This window comes from Rhipicephalus sanguineus, chromosome 10, assembly GCF_013339695.2.
Source record: "Rhipicephalus sanguineus isolate Rsan-2018 chromosome 10, BIME_Rsan_1.4, whole genome shotgun sequence".
In the NCBI taxonomy this organism is placed as follows: Eukaryota; Metazoa; Arthropoda; class Arachnida; order Ixodida; family Ixodidae; genus Rhipicephalus; species Rhipicephalus sanguineus.
The window spans coordinates 107,924,956-107,945,888 of record NC_051185.1 but is presented as its reverse complement, the minus strand read 5'-3'; the positions used below and the strand labels follow the sequence as shown (position 1 = coordinate 107,945,888).

Genomic DNA, 20,933 nt, shown 5'->3' with positions numbered 1-20,933 from the left:
TATGGTGACTGTGTAATCAACCAGCATGGTGCTGGTATCGTCAAGTTAAAATTCGGGCAATGTCACCAGTGGCTGTAGTCTTGACAGCCATTCGGGTGGTTCCGGTTCCGCTTTATATAATTCTATAAACCAATCAATACTCTCCCTGAAGTACGCTCGTGCAGGCCGCGCATCTTTGTCGAAATGGTGGCCTGCCATTCGCGATCTCCACAAGGAGTGGAGGCCCAGGAGCATAATTGCATCGAAAGGAACCCCATCTTCATTGTTTACGCACAAAAACCGAATGCCATACGGGTGCAGCGGGAACTCTTTCTTGACTGATCTCTGCAAAACGTCCCAAAAATAAACCCCCTCCCAACAGTGCAAAAAAACATGATCTATGGTTTCCGGCAATTTGCAAATTAAACAATGAGTACCCCATGGCAAAAAACAACCCCTTTTCTCCAAAAAAGATTTAACAGGCAACGTTCCAGTATGCAGTTTAAAGAAAAAGGTCTTTGTTCCCGGCTGCACCCTCATTTTTTTTACTCTCTTTAAAACATTGCTGCCTGGGCCTCCACTGTACAAGGACCTGTACAACGGCACTGGAAGGACGATGTCGCATAAGGCAAAATAAAGTTCTTTTCGTTTTACACTCCAAAGGTACTCCCTTGAAAATCTTACAGTGAGAAACCTGATACTAAAAACAATTTCTTTAAAGAAAGCCCCAATCCCTCCCACAAAATCCTCGGTGGTCACTACATACTCTGGGAGACATCTACCAAGTCGCAATTGACACAGTGTGCGCAGGAAGGGATCAGTGACGTCTCTAAAAAACAAAAAACGGTTAACAAGCTGCCGCAAAAAGAGGTGACCAAGTCCCAGTCCCCCATCTTTGACCCGTCGAAACAAGTTGGTACGGCTGCATCGCTCCCACTCAGAAGCCCAGACAAATATGGCAAATATTCTGTGAAACTTCTGCACATTAGTCCGGGAGCAATGCAGCACCTGCATTACGTACCACAACTTGCTGATAAAAAACAAGTTACAAACTGTGGCTCTGGCAAAGATCGATAAGGCGGCACCTTTCCACTTGTCGGCTTTCTCCCGTATGTCTTTCGCCTGAGCTTTCCAATAATGATCGCTGTCGCGATAACCATCGAGCGGGACGCCCAAATACCTGCCCGGGGTCGTCACCCAAGGCACGTTAGCGAAGTGGTCAGGTTTGGTTGGCCACGATCCGTGCCAGAGCCCCAGGGACTTCGACCAATTAACTCCGCTCCCTGTAGATTGGCTGAAATCGCGCACGGTTTCGACAGCCTGTTCGATACTACGTTTGTCCCTTGAAAAAATAGCCACATCGTCCGCATATGCAAGCAGCTTAACTTGTGCTGCCTGTAACTCAAAACCATTGATTCTACGTTCATTGACAATTTTGAGGCACAAAGTTTCAATATACATGCAAAATAACAAAGGGCTGAGGGGGCAACCCTGACGAACCGAACGCTGCACACTAATGGGGGCCCCCAGACTCTTATTCACGATCAATTTCGTAGTGCAGTTTCGGTACGCCAGGGCCACTCCCTCGCAAATAACAGAACCAAGGTTAACATAATTTAACAGAGCAAACAAAATTCTATGGTCAACGCAGTCGAACGCCTTTTGAAAATCAATCTGTAAGATGGCGACTCGCTCATCTGAATAATCACAGCATTCAAGTATGCTGCGCGCTATGTGAATATTGGTCACAATCGATCGCCCTTTGATACCACACGTTTGATGAGGCCCAACGATGTCCTTAATCACAGTCTGTAGTCTGCGAGCCAAAACCTTCATATAGATTTTGTATTCTACGTTAGTGAGGGCTATTGGTCTATACCCTGAAACAAATTTTAGCTTATCTGGATCTTCGGTTTTGGGTATAAGTACTGTGTGGGAAGACCGGTATGACGGTGGTAATGTATTAAGTTTGTAAGCTTCATTAAATATGACTGTGAGGATAGGGCTTACTTCGTGTTTAAACTGCTTATAAAAAGCGGCGGTGAATCCGTCAGGACCGGGTGATTTTCCAGGATTTAACTTGTCTATTGCTACTTCGACTTCGGCTGAGGTTATTGGCCTTTGCAAACTCTCCTTTCTTTCATCGTCAACGCGGGGCAAAACAGGCAGATACTCGTTCTTAAATTTTTCCAGGTCTACGTCGTGCGCGGCGAACAATGCCCGATAATGTTCAGTGAAAGCCATTTTAATCTCCTCTGTATCGGTAGTTACCGCCCCGCCCCATTCTATCTCGTGTATGTAGTTTCTTTCGGCACGTGCTTTTTCCAAACACAGCGCGCGCTTCGATGGCATTTCACCCGCGGCTGTGTCCTCTGCCCTTGCCCTCACCAACGCACCGCGATAACGTTCTTCATCCAGTTGCTCAATCTTTTGTTTTACTTTTCTGATGTCTTCTGACCATTTTCCGGGGGCTCGGCATTCCTGCTCGAGTAGCTTATTAAGCAGCAGTTTTAATTCCTTCTCTTTCCTTTTCTCTTCGCTGCCGAATACACGTAGCCCTTTCAATTGCTTTCAATTTTAAAGATTCCTTACATAATTCCCACTGCTGCCAAATACAAAGGTTTTCACTAGGGTCTAATTTGGAGATGCATTCATTTACAGTTAAATTAAACTCCTCGTCCTGCAATAATTTACTGTTTAATTTCCATGTTTCCCACGAGAAAGAAGTGATTCGCTTGGTGATTCCGATAGAGCACTGAACTAGGCAGTGGTCCGAAAACGACACCGGGATTACATCGTAGCTGGTACATTGCGGAAGGATGTCTACCGATACGTAGACGCGGATCAAGTCTTGCATGGCTAGGGCCTTCGAAACGCGTGAACTTTACTGCACTCGTACCTTGAATACATTCAGCTACGTCCTCAAGGTCCCAGCTTTCGACAATACGCGTCAAAATGTCGGTGCTCTTGTCTCTGAAACTCCGAGTGCTCGTTTTGTCGTGCGCACTAAGGACACAGTTAAAATCGCCCAACACTATTAACTGCTTTCCTGCACTGAGCCGTTGTTCAAGGCTATGAAAATACACGGCCCTTTCTTCGACCTTGTTGGGCGCGTACACGCACACTTACACGCCACTCGGAGTTGTTCAGAGAAAAGTCGAGCACAGCAGATCGGCCAGCCTCACATGTAAAATGGGCGTTCACCTGCAGCCCCGGCAACTTCTTAACAAATAGGATGCAGCCGGCCGATGTGCCCACTGCATGGCTAACTACAGCAAAAAAGCGAGACGTGAAACGCTGCACCATGCTGCCGGTCTCCTCTTCGCCATCGACTTTAGTTTCCTGCACCGCTAGGACGTCTATGTCGCGTTCCGTTAAAAGTCGATACAGCTGGCTTTGTTTCCTTTTGGCTGCCAGTCCTCTAACGTTAAGGGTGGCCACTTTTAACGAACACGCAGGGTGCCATTTTACCGAACTGAAAGGAGACCAGCAGCACTGTGCTCACCTCTCACGTCTAGCACGAGGCTAGACGATGCCATCGCCGGCAGTGCCGTCCGGCGCAACACTGGAGCTTGTCCAACGGGTTCGGCGTTGCCGCCACGCTTCTCGAAAGTCACGTCGGGGCGCGGCCGCAGGGACGGACCGCCGTACTTTGCGCACTGGTCTTTGCAGGAGGTTCCTCACACGCCGAGGTGTCGTCGGCTGGGTACCGTCGTTGCTGCTCTGGGGGTGGGGGCGTTTCGACGCCGCGGTGGCATTGGTAGGCGTATGGACGCCACTCTTCTTTCCGGCTGTGGCTCTTTGGACGTATCAATGTCGCCGACCTTGCAGCTCGTTGCTGTCGGTCCACTTTCCCCCGTCGTCTCCTTACCACAGCCGAGTCACCGCCGTCCCTTCCGTTGCTGGAAACGACACCTGTGCCGGTGTCCGCCCTCCTGATGACGCTGCTGGCAGGACCTGTGATGACGCCTCGTTGCCCTTTGGCCCAGAAGCAGTCACCCTTCACGTTGCTGGACCCCAGAGGCAGTCCGACTTCGGGGCGTCACCGCCGGTAGGCGCCGACGTGTCTAGTGGTCCCGTCTGCCTTCTCGCGTCTTCCGTGCCCCTCGCCGCCTCTTCCGCCTCGGCGACGTCCATCAGCGCCTCGTTGTCATCCGCCTTTGGCAGCCCGGTAGCCGACGCGTACGTACGGACGCAGTCCGCGTCCGCGTGTCCGTAGCGCCGGCACTTTGAACACCGGGGCACCCTGCAGTCACGGCGTACGTGCCCCGTTCCATGGCAGCGCAGGCACTGCATTGCTCGCCCGGGAACCACCACGAGGGCCAACTCGCCGGCGACACGAACCTGGTGGGGCAGGTCGTCCACCTTGAGACCAGGCTTCAGCTTGAGTAGCACGCTCCTCGTGGTTGAGCCCTTTTCACGCATGCCTTGGACACGCCAACGCTCTCGGGTCACTTCGGTTACGTTCCCGAACGCCGCGAAAGCTGTCCGAATGTCTTCGTCCAGCACGCCGTAGAGCAGCCAATGCAGACGAAGTTTGACCTGCTGGTCTTCGGGGTCGAAAATGACACACCGACGCCCTTTCACCTTCAACTCCTTCATGGCGGCGAGTTTCTTTGTGGCTTCTCCGGTGTTCAGGGTGACCGCCCAGACATGGTTAATCTGGTACGCCCCCAGCGCCAGCACGTCGGAGAGCACACCAGCAGTGACAAGGGCGTCTCGGAAGTCTTCGACCCTGTAGGGCCTCTCACGCACGTCTCCGTGCAAGAACAAGGTGTTGTTAACAACACGACCGGTGGGCAACGTAGGCAGTACAATCTCGTAATCCTTATCGTCGTCGACGGTGATCCTGTTGCCGCGGCCGGCACGGGCCGCTATCGCCGCTCCATCGGAGCCGTTCATTCTTCGTCCGCTCGCTAGCGCGGCCGGAAGTAGAATAGCATGGTATGGCCGATGGCGGGAGACACCGCTTTACGACTCTACTTGTAACTACCAATGTGCTCTTGTCAATAACATCAATGTGTAATTATTGAAGTGTGACTAATGAGTGCGACTAATAAAAATAAAAAAACAGCAGTATACATTGTAGAGAATAACTAAAAAAGCAGAAAAAAAAGAAGGTGCCATCAGCACTCGGTGTTCCCAGGTGGTCTCCCTCCCAAGTACTGACCGAGCCCAATGCTGCTTAGCTTCGGGGATCGGACGAGAACCGGCGCATTCAGCATGGTATGGCCGATGGCGGGAGACACCGCTTTACGACTCTACTTGTAACTACCAATGTGCTCTTGTCAATAACATCAATGTGTAATTATTGAAGTGTGACTAATGAGTGCGACTAATAAAAATAAAAAAAACAGCAGTATACATTGTAGAGAATAACTAAAAAAGCAGAAAAAAAAGAAGGTGCCATCAGCACTCGGTGTTCCCAGGTGGTCTCCCTCCCAAGTACTGACCGAGCCCAATGCTGCTTAGCTTCGGGGATCGGACGAGAACCGGCGCATTCAGCATGGTATGGCCGATGGCGGGAGACACCGCTTTACGACTCTACTTGTAACTACCAATGTGCTCTTGTCAATAACATCAATGTGTAATTATTGAAGTGTGACTAATGAGTGCGACTAATAAAAATAAAAAAACAGCAGTATACATTGTAGAGAATAACTAAAAAAGCAGAAAAAAAAGAAGGTGCCATCAGCACTCGGTGTTCCCAGGTGGTCTCCCTCCCAAGTACTGACCGAGCCCAATGCTGCTTAGCTTCGGGGATCGGACGAGAACCGGCGCATTCAGCATGGTATGGCCGATGGCGGGAGACACCGCTTTACGACTCTACTTGTAACTACCAATGTGCTCTTGTCAATAACATCAATGTGTAATTATTGAAGTGTGACTAATGAGTGCGACTAATAAAAATAAAAAAACAGCAGTATACATTGTAGAGAATAACTAAAAAAGCAGAAAAAAAAGAAGGTGCCATCAGCACTCGGTGTTCCCAGGTGGTCTCCCTCCCAAGTACTGACCGAGCCCAATGCTGCTTAGCTTCGGGGATCGGACGAGAACCGGCGCATTCAGCATGGTATGGCCGATGGCGGGAGACACCGCTTTACGACTCTACTTGTAACTACCAATGTGCTCTTGTCAATAACATCAATGTGTAATTATTGAAGTGTGACTAATGAGTGCGACTAATAAAAATAAAAAAACAGCAGTATACATTGTAGAGAATAACTAAAAAAGCAGAAAAAAAAGAAGGTGCCATCAGCACTCGGTGTTCCCAGGTGGTCTCCCTCCCAAGTACTGACCGAGCCCAATGCTGCTTAGCTTCGGGGATCGGACGAGAACCGGCGCATTCAGCATGGTATGGCCGATGGCGGGAGACACCGCTTTACGACTCTACTTGTAACTACCAATGTGCTCTTGTCAATAACATCAATGTGTAATTATTGAAGTGTGACTAATGAGTGCGACTAATAAAAATAAAAAAACAGCAGTATACATTGTAGAGAATAACTAAAAAAGCAGAAAAAAAAGAAGGTGCCATCAGCACTCGGTGTTCCCAGGTGGTCTCCCTCCCAAGTACTGACCGAGCCCAATGCTGCTTAGCTTCGGTGATCGGACGAGAACCGGCGCATTCAGCATGGTATGGCCGATTTTTTTTTTTTTTTTTTCTTTATTACCTGGCTTTGGTACAAACACATTACACGGACAACACTGCTATAAATCTACCCTATATACACTCTACATGAGGAGAGAGATCTCAACCAGCAACATGCTGGTATCGTCAGTTTAAAATTCAGGTAATGTTACAAGTGGCTCTACTCTTGAGAGCCAGTCGGGTGGTTCCGGAGCCGTTTTATGAATCTCAAGAAACCAGTGCACACTCTCTCTGAAATAGGCACGGGCAGGCCGCGCATCCTTGTCGAAATGCTGACCTGCCATTCTCGAACGCCACAAAGAGTGGAGGCCCAGGAGCATGATTGCGTCAAATGGTACGCCATCTTCGTTTTTTACTCTCAAAAACCGAATGCCGTGTGGGTTCAAAGGAAGATCTTTCTTAATAGCTCTCTGCAGCACATCCCAAAAATAAACACCCTCCCAACAATGTAAGAAGACATGATCTACGGTTTCTGGCAGCTTACAAATAATACAATGCGTACCCCAAGGCAGAAAGCATCCCCTTTTCTCCAAAAAAGTTTTTACAGGCAATGTTTCGGTATGCAGTTTAAAGAAAAAAGTTTTGGTTCCCGCCATCACATGCATTTTCTTAACCCTCTTTAAGACATCGCTACCTGGGCCTCCACTGTACAATGATCGGTACAGGGGCACTGGAAAAACAACATCACATAATGCAAAATAAAGCTCTTTTCGTTTGACGCGAGAAAGGTACTCCCGCGAAAACCGTACACAAAGGAATCTTACACTGGACACAATTTCCTTAAAATAACCCCCGATCCCTCCCACACAATCTTCAGTTGACACAACATATTCTGGGAGTGCTCTACCCAGTCGCAATTGACATAGTGTGCGAAGGAACGGGTCTGTCACATCCCTAAAAAACATAAATCGGTTAACTAGCTGGCGCAAGAAGAGGTGGCCCAGTCCGAGCCCCCCGTCTTTTACCCGTCGAAACAAGTTCGTACGACTGCATCGTTCCCATCCAGAAGCCCAGACAAATATCGCAAATATTCTGTGGAACTTCTGCACATTTGTCCGGGAACAATGCAACACCTGCATGACATACCAGAGCTTGCTGATAAAGAACAGGTTGCAAACGGTGGCCCTGGCAAAGATCGACAAGGTGGCCCCTTTCCACTTCTCCGCTTTCTCCTGTGTTTCTTTAGCCTGCCCTTTCCAATACTGATCGCTGTCGCGATAACAGTCAAGCGGAACGCCCAAGTACTTGCCTGGGGTCGTCACCCAAGGCACGTTAGCAAAGTGGTCTGGTTTAATTGGCCACGATCCATGCCAGAGCCCAAGGCACTTAGACCAGTTGACCCCACTTCCTGTAATTCGGCTGAAATTGCGCACAGTATCAACTGTCTGTATTACGCTGTGTTCGTCCCTTGTAAAAATAGCTACATCGTCTGCATACGCGAGGAGCTTCACTTCGGCTGACAGTAACTGAAAACCATGTATTCTACAGTTAGTGATTATTTTCAAGCACAGGGTTTCAATATAAATGCAAAATAACAAGGGGCTGAGGGGGCAACCCTGACGTACCGAACGTTGCACGCTAATGGGGGCCCCCAGACTCTTATTTACAACCAATCTCGTCGTGCAGTTTTGGTACGCCAGGGCAACACCCTCGCAGATAACGGAACCTAAGTTGACATGGTTTAAAACGGCAAACAAAATCCTATGATCAACACAATCAAACGCCTTTTCTAAATCAATCTGCAGGATGGCAACCCGTCCTTCTGAATAATCACAACACTCGAGAATGCAGCGAGCTTTATGTATGTTTGTCACGATAGATCGCCCTTTGATTCCGCATGTTTGATGTGGCCCGACGATTTCCTTAATCACTGTCTGTAATCTTCGGGCTAAAACCTTCATGTAGACTTTGTATTCGACGTTAGTCAGTGCAATTGGTCTATAGGCTGAAACAAGTTTCTGTTTTTCGGGCTCCTCGGATTTGGGTACGAGTACAGTGTGGGACGACCTATATGACGGAGGCAGTGTTTTTAAACTGTAGGCTTCATTAAAGATAACCGCCAAGATAGGGCTAATTTCAGCCTTAAACTCTTTATAAAAAGCGGCGGTAAATCCATCAGGTCCAGGTGATTTGCCGGGGTTTAACTTGTCGATAGCCTCCTCGACCTCGGCTTCAGTTATCATCCGTTGCAAACTTTCCTTCCTTTCGTCATCCAAGCGGGGTATAACAGGCAGATACTCGCTTTTGAATTGTTCTAAGTCGACGTCATGCAATGCGAACAGCGTCCGATAATGCTCCGTAAAAGCTCTTTTTATGCCGTCTGTGTCTTTTGTTAAGGTACCACCCCATTCTATTTCCTGTATGTGGTTCCTTTCGGCTCGTGCTTTTTCCAGGCCAAGCGCGCGTTTCGTTGGCGCTTCTCCGGCAGCTGTGTCTTCTGCCCTTGCCCTAACAAGCGCACCCCGATAACGCTGCTCGTCCAGTTGCTCTATCTTTTGTTTTACTTTTCTAATATCTTCAATCCATTTTCCTGGGGCTCGGCAATCCTGCTTGAGTAGCTTATCGAGAAGCGCTTTCAACTCAGCCTCTTTTCTTTTCTCGTCATATCGAATACGCGTAGCCCTATCAATTGCTTTTAATTTTAAAGTTTCTTTACACAGTTCCCACTGTTGCCAAATGTGCAAGTTTTTGCTGGGGTCTAGTTTGCCAATTTCCTCCCTAACTGTTAAATTAAAAAGTTCGTCTTGGAGAAGCTTATTATTCAGTTTCCATAAATCCCACGAGAAGGAATTACTCCGCTTTGAACATGCGATAGAGCACTGAACAAAACAGTGATCAGAAAAAGACACCGGCACTACTTCGTAACTGTTACACTGTGGAAGAATGTCGACAGATACGTAAATACGGTCGAGTCTTGCGTGGCTAGTACCTTCGAATCGCGTGTATTTTACGGCACTCTTACTTTGGAAAGTATCTCCGACATCCTCCAGGTCCCAGTTTTCAACTATCCGTGTCAGGGTTTCAGTGCTCCTATCCCTAAATGCACGAGTGCTCGTCTTATCATGCGCACTGAGGACACAGTTGAAGTCACCAAGCATGATTAGCTGCCTTCCTGAACAGAGCCGTCCTTCTATGCCGTGAAAAAACATGGCCCTCTCTTCCATCTTATTGGGCGCGTATACGCACACAATACGCCACGCCGTGTCGTAAATCAAGAAGTCGAGAAAGACACACCGGCCCGACGTACACGAATAATGGGCGTTCACCTGGAGCCCCGGCAACTTCTTAACAAAAAGTAAGCATCCGGCCGATGTGCCCACCGCGTGACTGACTACGACAAAAAATCTAGACTCGAAACGTTGCAACATGCTGCCGGTCTCCTCCTCTCCATCGACTTTAGTTTCCTGAACGGCTAACACGTCTATCTCTCGTTCGGTCACAAGTCGGTACAGCTGGCTTTGTTTTCTTTTCCCTGCCAGTCCTCTTACATTTATCGTCGCGACTCTTAACGGGCAGACAGGCGCCATTTTAACGTAAGGAAAAGGAGACCAGCAGCATGGTGCCCACCTCTCGCGTCTAGCACGTGGCTAGACGATGCCGTCGCCGGCGTTGCCATCTGTCGCCGGCACTTGAGCTTGCCCTCCGGGCTCCGCGTTGCCGCCGCGCTTCTCGGAAGACACGTTCGGGCGCGGTCGCAGTGACGACCGCCGTACTTGGGCTGTCTTTGCCGGGGGTTCCTCGACGCCAGGCGCCGTCGGTTGGGTGCCGTCGTCGCTGGTCTCGGGGTGGGGACGCTTCGACGCGGCGGCGGCACTGGTAGGCGTGTGGACGCCACTCTTTTCCGGCTGTGGCTCTTTCAAGGTCTTAATGTCCCCGACCTTGACAGGTGGTTGACTGTCCGTCGCTTTCCCAGTCGACTCGGTTGTCATAGCTGAGACAACCGTCGCCCTTTGCTGCGCTGGAACGACACCTTTGCCGGTGTCGCCTCCGGACGAAGCTGCAGGCAGGACCTGTGATGGCGACTGGTTGCCCGATGACCCTGACGAGTCACCTCCACTTTGTTGGACCCCAGGAATATCCGCTTTCGGGGCGTCGTTGCCGGAAGGCGCCGTCTTGTCCTGTGACCCCGCCCGCTTTCCTGTCTCCTCAGTTCCCTTCGCTGCCTCCTCTGCCTCGGCGACGTCCATAAGTTCGTCGTTGTCGTCCGCTCTTGGAAGCCCGGTCGCCGACGCGTAGGTACGGACGCAGTCCACGTCCGCATGTCCGTAGCGTCTGCACTTCGAGCAGCGTGGCACCTTGCAGTCTCGGCGAACGTGACCCGTGCCGTGGCAACGCAGGCATTGCATCGCCCTCCCGGGCACAACCACGAGGGCCAACTCGCCAGCGACTCTAACCTGGTGGGGCAGGTCGTCCACCTTGACGCCAGGCTTCAACTTGAGGAGCACGCTCCTGGTGGTTGAGCCCTTTTCCCGCATGCCCTGGACGCGCCAACGCTCTCGCGTCACCTCGGTGACGTTTCCGAACGCAGCGAAGGCTGTTCGGATGTCTTCGTCCTGCACGCCGTACAGCAGCCAATGCAGGCGAAGTTTCCCTGCTGGTCTTCCGGGTCGAAAATGACACACCGGCGCCCTTTCACTTTCAGCTCCTTCAACGCAGCCAGTTTCTTCGTGGCTTCTCCGGTGTTGAGGGTCACCGCCCAGACGTGGTTAATCTGGTACGCCCCCAACGCCACCACGTCGGGGAGCACACCAGCAGTGACAAGGGCGTCTCGGAAGTCTTCGACCCTGTAGGGCCTCTCACGCACGTCACCGTGCAAGAACAGGGTGTTGTTAACAACACGACCGGTGGGCAAAGTAGGCAGTACAATCTCGTAATCCTTATCGTCGTTGACAGTGATCCTGTTACCGCGGCCGGCACGGGCCGCTATCGCCGCTCCATCGGAGCCGTTCATCCTGCGTCCGTTCGCTGGCGCGGCCGGAAGTAGAATGCAGCATGGTATGGCCGATGGCGGGAGACACCGCTTTACGACTCTACTTGTAACTACCAATGTGCTCTTGTCAATAACATCAATGTGTAATTATTGAAGTGTGACTAATGAGTGCGACTAATAAAAATAAAAAAACAGCAGTATACATTGTAGAGAATAACTAAAAAAGCAGAAAAAAAAAGAAGGTGCCATCAGCACTCGGTGTTCCCAGGTGGTCTCCCTCCCAAGTACTGACCGAGCCCAATGCTGCTTAGCTTCGGGGATCGGACGAGAACCGGCGCATTCAGCATGGTATGGCCGATGGCGGGAGACACCGCTTTACGACTCTACTTGTAACTACCAATGTGCTCTTGTCAATAACATCAATGTGTAATTATTGAAGTGTGACTAATGAGTGCGACTAATAAAAATAAAAAAAACAGCAGTATACATTGTAGAGAATAACTAAAAAAGCAGAAAAAAAAGAAGGTGCCATCAGCACTCGGTGTTCCCAGGTGGTCTCCCTCCCAAGTACTGACCGAGCCCAATGCTGCTTAGCTTCGGGGATCGGACGAGAACCGGCGCATTCAGCATGGTATGGCCGATTTTTTTTTTTTTTTTTTTCTTTATTACCTGTCTTAGGTACACAACATATATTACAATGAAAACGTGTCGTAAACCACCCAGTGTACAAAGTACATACGGTGACTATGTAGTCAACCAGCATCGTGCTGGTATCGTCAGGCTAAAATTCCGACAAAGTGACAAGCGGCTCAACTCTTGAGAGCCACTCGGGCGGTTCCGGTGCCGTTTTATAGATCTCAATATACCAGTGCACACTTTCACGGAAATAAGCTCGGGCAGGCCTCGCATCCTTGTCAAAATGCTGACCTGCCATTCTCGAGCGCCACAAAGAGTGGAGGCCCATAAGCATGATTGCATCAAATGGAATGCCATCTTCGTTCTCTACTCTCAAAAAAACGAATACCGTGCGAGTCCAATGGAAAATCTTCTTAATAGCTCTTTGCAAAACATCCCAAAAATAAACCCCCTCCCAACAATGTAAAAAAACATGATCTATTGTTTCCGGCGACTTACAAATAATACAGTGCGTGCCCCACGGCAAAAAACAACCCTTTCGCTCCAAAAAGGCTTTAACTGGTAACGTTCCCGAATGAAGTTTAAAGAAAAATGTTTTGGTTCCCGGCTGTACATGCATTTTTTTAACCCTCTTTAAAACATTGCTTCCTGGGCCTCCACTGTACAATGACCGGTACAGTGGCACGGGAAAAACAATATCACATAAAGCAAAATAAAGTTCTTTTCGTCTGACATTGGCAAGGTACTCTTTAGAAAACCGCACAGAAAGAAATCTTACAGTAGTCACAATTTCTTTGTAAAAACCACCGATCCCTCCCACACAACCTTCGGTGGACACAACAAATTCAGGCAGAAGTCTGCCCAATCTTAATTGACATAGCGTGCGCAGGAGAGGATCGGTGGCATCTCTAAAAAACAAAAACCGGTTGACAAGCTGCCGTAAAAACAAGTGACCGAGTCCCAGTCCCCCATCTTTGACCCGTCGAAACAAGTTGGTACGGCTGCACCGTTCCCACTCAGAAGCCCAGACAAATATGGCAAATATCCTATGGAACTTCTGTACATTAGTCCGGGAACAATGCAGCACCTGCATTACGTACCAGAGCTTGCTGATAAAAAACAGATTGCAGACGGTGGCTCTGGCAAAAATTGATAACGAAGCTCCTTTCCATTTCACCGCTTTCTCCTGCGTATCTTTCACCTGCTCTTTCCAGTAGTTGTCGCTCTCGCGATAACAATCGAGCGGCACTCCCAAGTACTTGCCCGGGGTCGTTGCCCAAGGCACATTAGCGAAGTGGTCCGGCGTCGATGGCCACGATCCGTGCCAGAGCCCAAGGCTCTTGGACCAGTTCACGCCACTCCCCGTAGCCTTGGTGAACTCACGCACTGTTTCGACGGCCTGTATTATACTACTCTGATCCCTTGTAAAAATAGCAATGTCGTCTGCATATGCTAACAACTTCACTTCGACTGCTTGCAACTGGAAACCAAGGATGCTATTGTTATTAATTACTTTCATGCACAGAGTTTCTATATAAATACAAAATAACAGAGGGCTTAGGGGGCAACCCTGACGAACCGATCTCTGCACGTTAATGGGGGCCCCCAGACTCTTATTTACAATCAACCTCGTCGTGCAGTTTCGGTACGCCAGGGCCACTCCCTCACAGATAACAGAACCAAGGTTAACATGGTTTAAAACAGCAAACAAAATTCTGTGATCAACACAGTCGAAAGCTTTTTCAAGGTCAATCTGTAAAATAGCGACCCGATCATCAGAGTAGTCACAGCACTCGAGAATGCTTCGCGCTTTATGAATATTTAGGACAATCGATCGCCCTTTAATACCACATGTTTGGTGTTGCCCGACGATGTCCTTTATCGCTGTCTGCAGTCTGCGAGCCAATACTTTCATGTAGATTTTGTACTCTACATTTGTTAGGGCTATGGGTCGATATGCTGATACAGATCTGAGCTTATATACATCCTCGGTTTTGGGTATCAGAACGGTATGGGATGACCTGTATGATGGAGGCAATGTATTTAATTTATAGGCTTCATTAAATATTACTGTCAGGATAGGGCTAATGTCATGTTTGAATGCTTTATAAAAGGCGGCCGTGAATCCGTCCGGACCAGGCGACTTTCCAGGGTTTAGTTTGTCTATGGCGTCCTCAACTTCAGTAACTGTGATTTCACGCTCCAAACTCTCTTTTCTTTCATCGTCCAGACGGGGTAGTACGGGCAGAAATTCATTCTTGAAATGTTGAAAGTCGATGTCGTGCAATGCAAACAGTTTCCTATAATGCTCAGTAAAGGCTCGCGTGATACCCTCTGTATCAGTTGATACGTTACCGCCCCATTCTATCTCGCGTACGTGGTTCTTTTCGGCGCGTGCTTTTTCCAAGCCTAGCGCTCGTTTCGTTGGCGTTTCGCCTGCGGCGGTGTCCTCTGCCCTTGCCCTCACAAGCGCACCCCGATAACGCTGCTCGTCCAGCTGCTCTATTTTTTGTTTTATTTTTCTGATATCTTCAATCCATTTTCCCGGGGCTCGGCATTCATGTTTTAATAGCTTCTCTAGAAGTTGCTTTAATTCGGTCTCTTTCCTTTTCTCCTCGTACCGAATGGACGTAGACCTGCTAATTGCAGTTAATTTTAAAGTTTCTTTACACAGCTCCCACTGTTGCCAAATGTGCAGGGTTTTGCTAGGATCTAACTTGCTAATTTCCTCTATTACAGTTGAATTAAATTTTTCGTCACCCAGGAGCTTGCTATTTAATTTCCAAGTATCCCACGAGAAAGAATTACTTCGCTTATTTATTCCAATAGAGCACTCGACTAAGCAGTGGTCAGAGAACGACACTGGGACTACAGCATAACTACTACATGCCGGCAGGATGTCAAAGGTTACGTAAATGCGATCTAGTCTTGCATGACTAGGGCCTTCAAACCGTGTGTATCTAACCGCACTCGTATACTGAAGACATTCTCCGACATCCTCAAGATCTGAGTTCTCGAGAATCCGCGTCAAAACATCAGTGCTCCTATCTCTGAAGCCCCGCGTGCTCGTCTTGTCGTGTGCACTGAGAACGCAGTTAAAGTCGCCCAACAATACCGTCTGCCTTTCTGCACAGATTCGTTGCTCAAGACCGTGAAAGAACAAGGCCCTTTCTTCTATCTTGTTAGGCGCGTACACACAGACAATACGCCACTCGTCACTATTTAAAGAAAAGTCAAGCATCACACACCGGCCCGTCGGACAAGAAAAATGACCGTTCACTCTTAGCTCCGGCAACTTCTTGACAACCAGTACGCAGCCTGCCGATGTGCCCAACGCGTGGCTGACTACAACAAAAAACCTAGACGTGAAACGTTGCACCATGCTGCCGGTCTCTTCTTCGCCATCAACTTTCGTTTCCTGCACCGCCAGCACGTCTATGTCGCGTTCCGTTAAAAGCCGGTAAAGCTGGCTCTGCTTTCTTTTCCCTGCCAGTCCTCTCACATTTATGGTGGCAACTTTTAACGGAAATGCAGGAGCCATTTTTAACGAAAGGAAAAGAGACCAGCAGCACTGTGCTTACCTCTCACGTCTAGCACGTGGCTAGACGATGCCATCGCCGGCGGTGCCGTCCGGCGCCGGTACTTGAACTTGCCCGACTTGCTCAGCGTTGCCGCCTCGCTTGTCGGACGTAACGTTGGGGCGCGGTCGAAGGGATGACCGCCGTACCTGGGCAGTCTTTGCCGGAGGTTCCTCGACGCCCGGCGTCATGGCGTGGGTCCCGTCGTTGCTGGTCTGGGGGTGCGGGCGCTTCGACGCCACGGTGGCAGTGGTAGGCGTCTGGAGGCCCCCCTTCTCTGCCTGTGGCTCGCTCCGGCTTTTTTGCTCGCCGCATTTTGTTGCTGGCGAGCTCTCCGTCGCCTTCCCAGCCGTGTCGCTCGACGCTTCCAAATCACCCGCCGCTCCTTGGTGCTTCGGTTCAGGAACCTTTAGGGTGTCGGCTCCAGTAGTCGCACGCGTGACCTCTTTTTTCGGCTGGTTGCCCTTCGAGCCCGCCGAGTCCGCTGCCGCTTGTTTTTCTTCCGAGCCATCCACGCTCGGGGCGGCACCGCCGCACGGCGCCGACGTGTCCAGTGGTCCCGCCCGCTTTCCTGCCTCGTCGGTACCACTCGCTGCCTCCTCGGCCTCGGCGGCGTCCATGAGCTCCTCGTGTTCGTCCGCCCTCAGCAGTCCGGTCGCCGACGCGTAGGTGCGGATGCAGTCTGCGTCCGCGTGTCCGTAGCGCCGGCACTTCGAACACCTCGGAACCTTGCAGTCACGGCGAACGTGACCCGTGCCGTGGCAACGCAGGCATTGCATTGCCCTCCCGGGCACCACCACGAGGGCCAATTCACCGGCGACTCTAACCTGGTGGGGCAGGTCGTCCACCTTGAGTCCGGGCTTCAACTTGAGGAGCAGGCTCCTGGTGGTTGAGCCCTTTTCCCGCATGCCCTGGACGCGCCAACGCTCACGGGTCACCTCAGTGACGTTTCCGAACGTTGCAAACGCTGACCGGATGTCTTCGTCCTGCACGCCGTAAAGCAGCCAATGCAGGCGAAGTTTGACCTGCTGGTCTTCGGGGTCGAAAATGACACATCGACGCCCTTTCACCTTCAGCTCCTTCATGGCAGCAAGTTTCTTTGTGGCTTCGCCGGTGTTCAGGGTGACCGCCCAGACATGGTTAATCTGGTAAGCACCCACTGCCAGCACGTCGGGTAGAACACCAGCAGTTGCAAGGGCGTCTCGGAAATCTTCGACCCGGTAAGGCCTCTCACGCACGTCTCCGTGCAAGAACAACGTGTTCTGAACGATTCGACCGGTAGGCAAAGTAGGCAGCACGATTTCGTAGTCCTTATCGTCTTCGGCGGTGATCCTGTTACCGCGGCCGGCACGGGCCGCTATCGCCGCTCCATCGGAGCCGTTCATTCTTCGTCCGTTCGCTTGCGCGGCCGGAAGTAGAATGAGCATGGTATGGCCGATGGCGGGAGACACCGCTTTACGACTCTACTTGTAACTACCAATGTGCTCTTGTCAATAACATCAATGTGTAATTATTGAAGTGTGACTAATGAGTGCGACTAATAAAAATAAAAAAAACAGCAGTATACATTGTAGAGAATAACTAAAAAAGCAGAAAAAAAAGAAGGTGCCATCAGCACTCGGTGTTCCCAGGTGGTCTCCCTCCCAAGTACTGACCGAGCCCAATGCTGCTTAGCTTCGGGGATCGGACGAGAACCGGCGCATTCAGCATGGTATGGCCGATGGCGGGAGACACCGCTTTACGACTCTACTTGTAACTACCAATGTGCTCTTGTCAATAACATCAATGTGTAATTATTGAAGTGTGACTAATGAGTGCGACTAATAAAAATAAAAAAACAGCAGTATACATTGTAGAGAATAACTAAAAAAGCAGAAAAAAAAGAAGGTGCCATCAGCACTCGGTGTTCCCAGGTGGTCTCCCTCCCAAGTACTGACCGAGCCCAATGCTGCTTAGCTTCGGGGATCGGACGAGAACCGGCGCATTCAGCATGGTATGGCCGATGGCGGGAGACACCGCTTTACGACTCTACTTGTAACTACCAATGTGCTCTTGTCAATAACATCAATGTGTAATTATTGAAGTGTGACTAATGAGTGCGACTAATAAAAATAAAAAAACAGCAGTATACATTGTAGAGAATAACTAAAAAAGCAGAAAAAAAAGAAGGTGCCATCAGCACTCGGTGTTCCCAGGTGGTCTCCCTCCCAAGTACTGACCGAGCCCAATGCTGCTTAGCTTCGGGGATCGGACGAGAACCGGCGCATTCAGCATGGTATGGCCGATGGCGGGAGACACCGCTTTACGACTCTACTTGTAACTACCAATGTGCTCTTGTCAATAACATCAATGTGTAATTATTGAAGTGTGACTAATGAGTGCGACTAATAAAAATAAAAAAACAGCAGTATACATTGTAGAGAATAACTAAAAAAGCAGAAAAAAAAGAAGGTGCCATCAGCACTCGGTGTTCCCAGGTGGTCTCCCTCCCAAGTACTGACCGAGCCCAATGCTGCTTAGCTTCGGGGATCGGACGAGAACCGGCGCATTCAGCATGGTATGGCCGATGGCGGGAGACACCGCTTTACGACTCTACTTGTAACTACCAATGTGCTCTTGTCAATAACATCAATGTGTAATTATTGAAGTGTGACTAATGAGTGCGACTAATAAAAATAAAAAAACAGCAGTATACATTGTAGAGAATAACTAAAAAAGCAGAAAAAAAAGAAGGTGCCATCAGCACTCGGTGTTCCCAGGTGGTCTCCCTCCCAAGTACTGACCGAGCCCAATGCTGCTTAGCTTCGGGGATCGGACGAGAACCGGCGCATTCAGCATGGTATGGCCGATGGCGGGAGACACCGCTTTACGACTCTACTTGTAACTACCAATGTGCTCTTGTCAATAACATCAATGTGTAATTATTGAAGTGTGACTAATGAGTGCGACTAATAAAAATAAAAAAAACAGCAGTATACATTGTAGAGAATAACTAAAAAAGCAGAAAAAAAAGAAGGTGCCATCAGCACTCGGTGTTCCCAGGTGGTCTCCCTCCCAAGTACTGACCGAGCCCAATGCTGCTTAGCTTCGGGGATCGGACGAGAACCGGCGCATTCAGCATGGTATGGCCGATGGCGGGAGACACCGCTTTACGACTCTACTTGTAACTACCAATGTGCTCTTGTCAATAACATCAATGTGTAATTATTGAAGTGTGACTAATGAGTGCGACTAATAAAAATAAAAAAACAGCAGTATACATTGTAGAGAATAACTAAAAAAGCAGAAAAAAAAGAAGGTGCCATCAGCACTCGGTGTTCCCAGGTGGTCTCCCTCCCAAGTACTGACCGAGCCCAATGCTGCTTAGCTTCGGGGATCGGACGAGAACCGGCGCATTCAGCATGGTATGGCCGATGGCGGGAGACACCGCTTTACGACTCTACTTGTAACTACCAATGTGCTCTTGTCAATAACATCAATGTGTAATTATTGAAGTGTGACTAATGAGTGCGACTAATAAAAATAAAAAAACAGCAGTATACATTGTAGAGAATAACTAAAAAAGCAGAAAAAAAAGAAGGTGCCATCAGCACTCGGTGTTCCCAGGTGGTCTCCCTCCCAAGTACTGACCGAGCCCAATGCTGCTTAGCTTCGGGGATCGGACGAGAACCGGCGCATTCAGCATGGTATGGCCGATTTTGTTTTTTTTTTTTTCTTTATTACCTGGCTTTGGTAAAAACACATTACACGGACAACACTTTCATAAATTTACCATATATGTACACTCTACATGAGGACACAAATATCAACCGGCAAAGTGCTGGTATCGTCAGGTTAAAATTCAGACAAGGTGACAAGCGGCTCCACTCTTGAGAGCCACTCTGGTGGTTCCGGTGCCATTTTGTGAACCTCAATAAACCAGTGAACACTCTCTCTGAAATAAGCTCGGGCAGGCCGCGCATCCTTGTCAAGATGCTGACCTGCCATTCTCGAGCGCCACAAAGAGTGGAGGCCCATTAGCATTATTGCATCAAATGGAACGCCATCTTCGTTCTCTACATTCAAAAAACGAATACCGCGCGAGTCCAAAGGAAAATCTTTCTTAATAGCTCTCTGCAGCACATCCCAAAAATAAACTCCCTCCCAACAATGTAAAAAAACATGATCTATTGTTTCAGGTGACTTACAAATTATACAATGCGTGCCCCAGAGCAAAAAGCAGCCCTTTCCCGCCAAAAATGTTTTTACTGGTAAGGTTCCTGAATGCAGCTTAAAGAAAAATGTTTTGGTACCCGGTTGTACATGCATCTTTTTTACCCTCTTTAAAACCTTGCTGCCTGGGCCTCCACTGTACAATGACCGATACAGCGGCACTGGAAAAACAATGTCACATAAGGCAAAATAAAGTTCTTTTCGCTTCACATTGAATAGATACTCTCGTGAAAAACGTACATAAAGGAATCTGACACTGGACACTATTTCTTTGTAAAAACCCCCGATCCCTCCCACACAATCTTCGGTGGATACAACAAATTCAGGGAGCGATCTACCCAGTCGTAATTGACAGAGTGTGCGGAGAAACGGATCTGTCACGTCTCTAAAGAACAAAAAACGGTTGACCAGCTGGCGTAAAAAGAGGTGACCCAATCCGAGGCCCCCGTCTTTGACCCGACGAAACAAGTTGGTACGGCTGCACCGTTCCCACTCAGAAGCCCAGACAAACATGGCAAATATTCTATGAAATTTCTGGACATTCTTTCGTGAGCAGTGCAGCACCTGCATCACGTACCAGAGCTTGCTGATAAAAAACAGGTTGCAAACGGTGGCTCTGGCAAAAATCGATAACGAAGCTCCTTTCCATTTCACCGCTTTCTCCTGCGTATCTTTCACCTGCTCTTTCCAGTAGTTGTCGCTCTCGCGATAACAATCGAGCGGAACTCCCAAGTACTTGCCTGGGGTCGTAGCCCAAGGCACATTAGCGAAGTGGTCCGGCTTCGATGGCCACGATCCATGCCAGAGCCCAAGGCTCTTGGACCAGTTCACGCCACTCCCCGTAGCCTTGCTGAACTCACGCACTGTTTCGACGACCTGTGATATACTCTTCCGATCCCTTGTGAAAATAGCAATGTCATCTGCATATGCTAACAATTTCACTTCG

General features: G+C 49.3%; 1 protein-coding gene, 13 non-coding genes and 3 pseudogenes across 14 annotated transcripts; all 17 read right to left on the bottom strand.

The window, feature by feature from the left end:
- Nucleotides 1-29: 29 nt before the first annotated feature.
- LOC125760208 (uncharacterized) lies at nt 30-7,953 on the bottom strand. The gene is made up of 2 exons (XM_049419980.1): nt 6,909-7,953; nt 30-191 (listed from the first exon to the last, which is right to left on the bottom strand). Exons 1-2 carry the CDS (start codon nt 7,708-7,710, stop codon nt 46-48), a joined length of 948 nt encoding a protein of 315 aa, XP_049275937.1. The 5' UTR covers nt 7,711-7,953; the 3' UTR covers nt 30-45.
- Nucleotides 5,101-5,219, bottom strand: LOC119372720 (5S ribosomal RNA). Its single transcript, XR_005179653.1, has one exon. It is a non-coding gene; the product is annotated as a 5S ribosomal RNA (ribosomal RNA).
- LOC119372718 (5S ribosomal RNA) lies at nt 5,384-5,502 on the bottom strand. Its single transcript, XR_005179651.1, has one exon. It is a non-coding gene; the product is annotated as a 5S ribosomal RNA (ribosomal RNA).
- On the bottom strand, nt 5,666-5,784 carry LOC119372717 (5S ribosomal RNA). Its single transcript, XR_005179650.1, has one exon. It is a non-coding gene; the product is annotated as a 5S ribosomal RNA (ribosomal RNA).
- Nucleotides 5,948-6,066, bottom strand: LOC119372716 (5S ribosomal RNA). Its single transcript, XR_005179649.1, has one exon. It is a non-coding gene; the product is annotated as a 5S ribosomal RNA (ribosomal RNA).
- LOC119372715 (5S ribosomal RNA) lies at nt 6,230-6,348 on the bottom strand. Its single transcript, XR_005179648.1, has one exon. It is a non-coding gene; the product is annotated as a 5S ribosomal RNA (ribosomal RNA).
- On the bottom strand, nt 6,512-6,630 carry LOC119372769 (5S ribosomal RNA; annotated as a pseudogene).
- A 3,851-nt stretch (nt 7,954-11,804) lies between the features above and the next one.
- LOC119372714 (5S ribosomal RNA) lies at nt 11,805-11,923 on the bottom strand. Its single transcript, XR_005179646.1, has one exon. It is a non-coding gene; the product is annotated as a 5S ribosomal RNA (ribosomal RNA).
- A 164-nt stretch (nt 11,924-12,087) lies between these two features.
- On the bottom strand, nt 12,088-12,206 carry LOC119372788 (5S ribosomal RNA; annotated as a pseudogene).
- Nucleotides 12,207-17,381: 5,175 nt separating this feature from the next.
- LOC119372713 (5S ribosomal RNA) lies at nt 17,382-17,500 on the bottom strand. Its single transcript, XR_005179645.1, has one exon. It is a non-coding gene; the product is annotated as a 5S ribosomal RNA (ribosomal RNA).
- A 163-nt stretch (nt 17,501-17,663) lies between these two features.
- On the bottom strand, nt 17,664-17,782 carry LOC119372712 (5S ribosomal RNA). The gene has a single exon (XR_005179644.1). It is a non-coding gene; the product is annotated as a 5S ribosomal RNA (ribosomal RNA).
- A 163-nt stretch (nt 17,783-17,945) lies between these two features.
- LOC119372711 (5S ribosomal RNA) lies at nt 17,946-18,064 on the bottom strand. Its single transcript, XR_005179643.1, has one exon. It is a non-coding gene; the product is annotated as a 5S ribosomal RNA (ribosomal RNA).
- A 163-nt stretch (nt 18,065-18,227) lies between these two features.
- LOC119372709 (5S ribosomal RNA) lies at nt 18,228-18,346 on the bottom strand. Its single transcript, XR_005179642.1, has one exon. It is a non-coding gene; the product is annotated as a 5S ribosomal RNA (ribosomal RNA).
- Nucleotides 18,347-18,509: 163 nt separating this feature from the next.
- LOC119372708 (5S ribosomal RNA) lies at nt 18,510-18,628 on the bottom strand. The gene has a single exon (XR_005179641.1). It is a non-coding gene; the product is annotated as a 5S ribosomal RNA (ribosomal RNA).
- A 164-nt stretch (nt 18,629-18,792) lies between these two features.
- Nucleotides 18,793-18,911, bottom strand: LOC119372706 (5S ribosomal RNA). Its single transcript, XR_005179639.1, has one exon. It is a non-coding gene; the product is annotated as a 5S ribosomal RNA (ribosomal RNA).
- Nucleotides 18,912-19,074: 163 nt separating this feature from the next.
- On the bottom strand, nt 19,075-19,193 carry LOC119372705 (5S ribosomal RNA). Its single transcript, XR_005179638.1, has one exon. It is a non-coding gene; the product is annotated as a 5S ribosomal RNA (ribosomal RNA).
- Nucleotides 19,194-19,356: 163 nt separating this feature from the next.
- On the bottom strand, nt 19,357-19,475 carry LOC119372787 (5S ribosomal RNA; annotated as a pseudogene).
- Between the last annotated feature and the right edge of the window lie 1,458 nt (nt 19,476-20,933).

Bases quoted from the DNA above. Each gene is read 5' to 3' on its own strand.
- LOC125760208 (XM_049419980.1), bottom strand. From the start codon at position 7,710: ATGCAGGTGTTGCATTGTTCCCGGACAAATGTGCAGAAGTTCCACAGA. The intron at 192-6,908 runs GTCAGCATTTCG...CGCGAATGGCAG, and splicing joins GTGGCGTTCGAGAATGGCAG to GCCACCATTTCGACAAAGAT.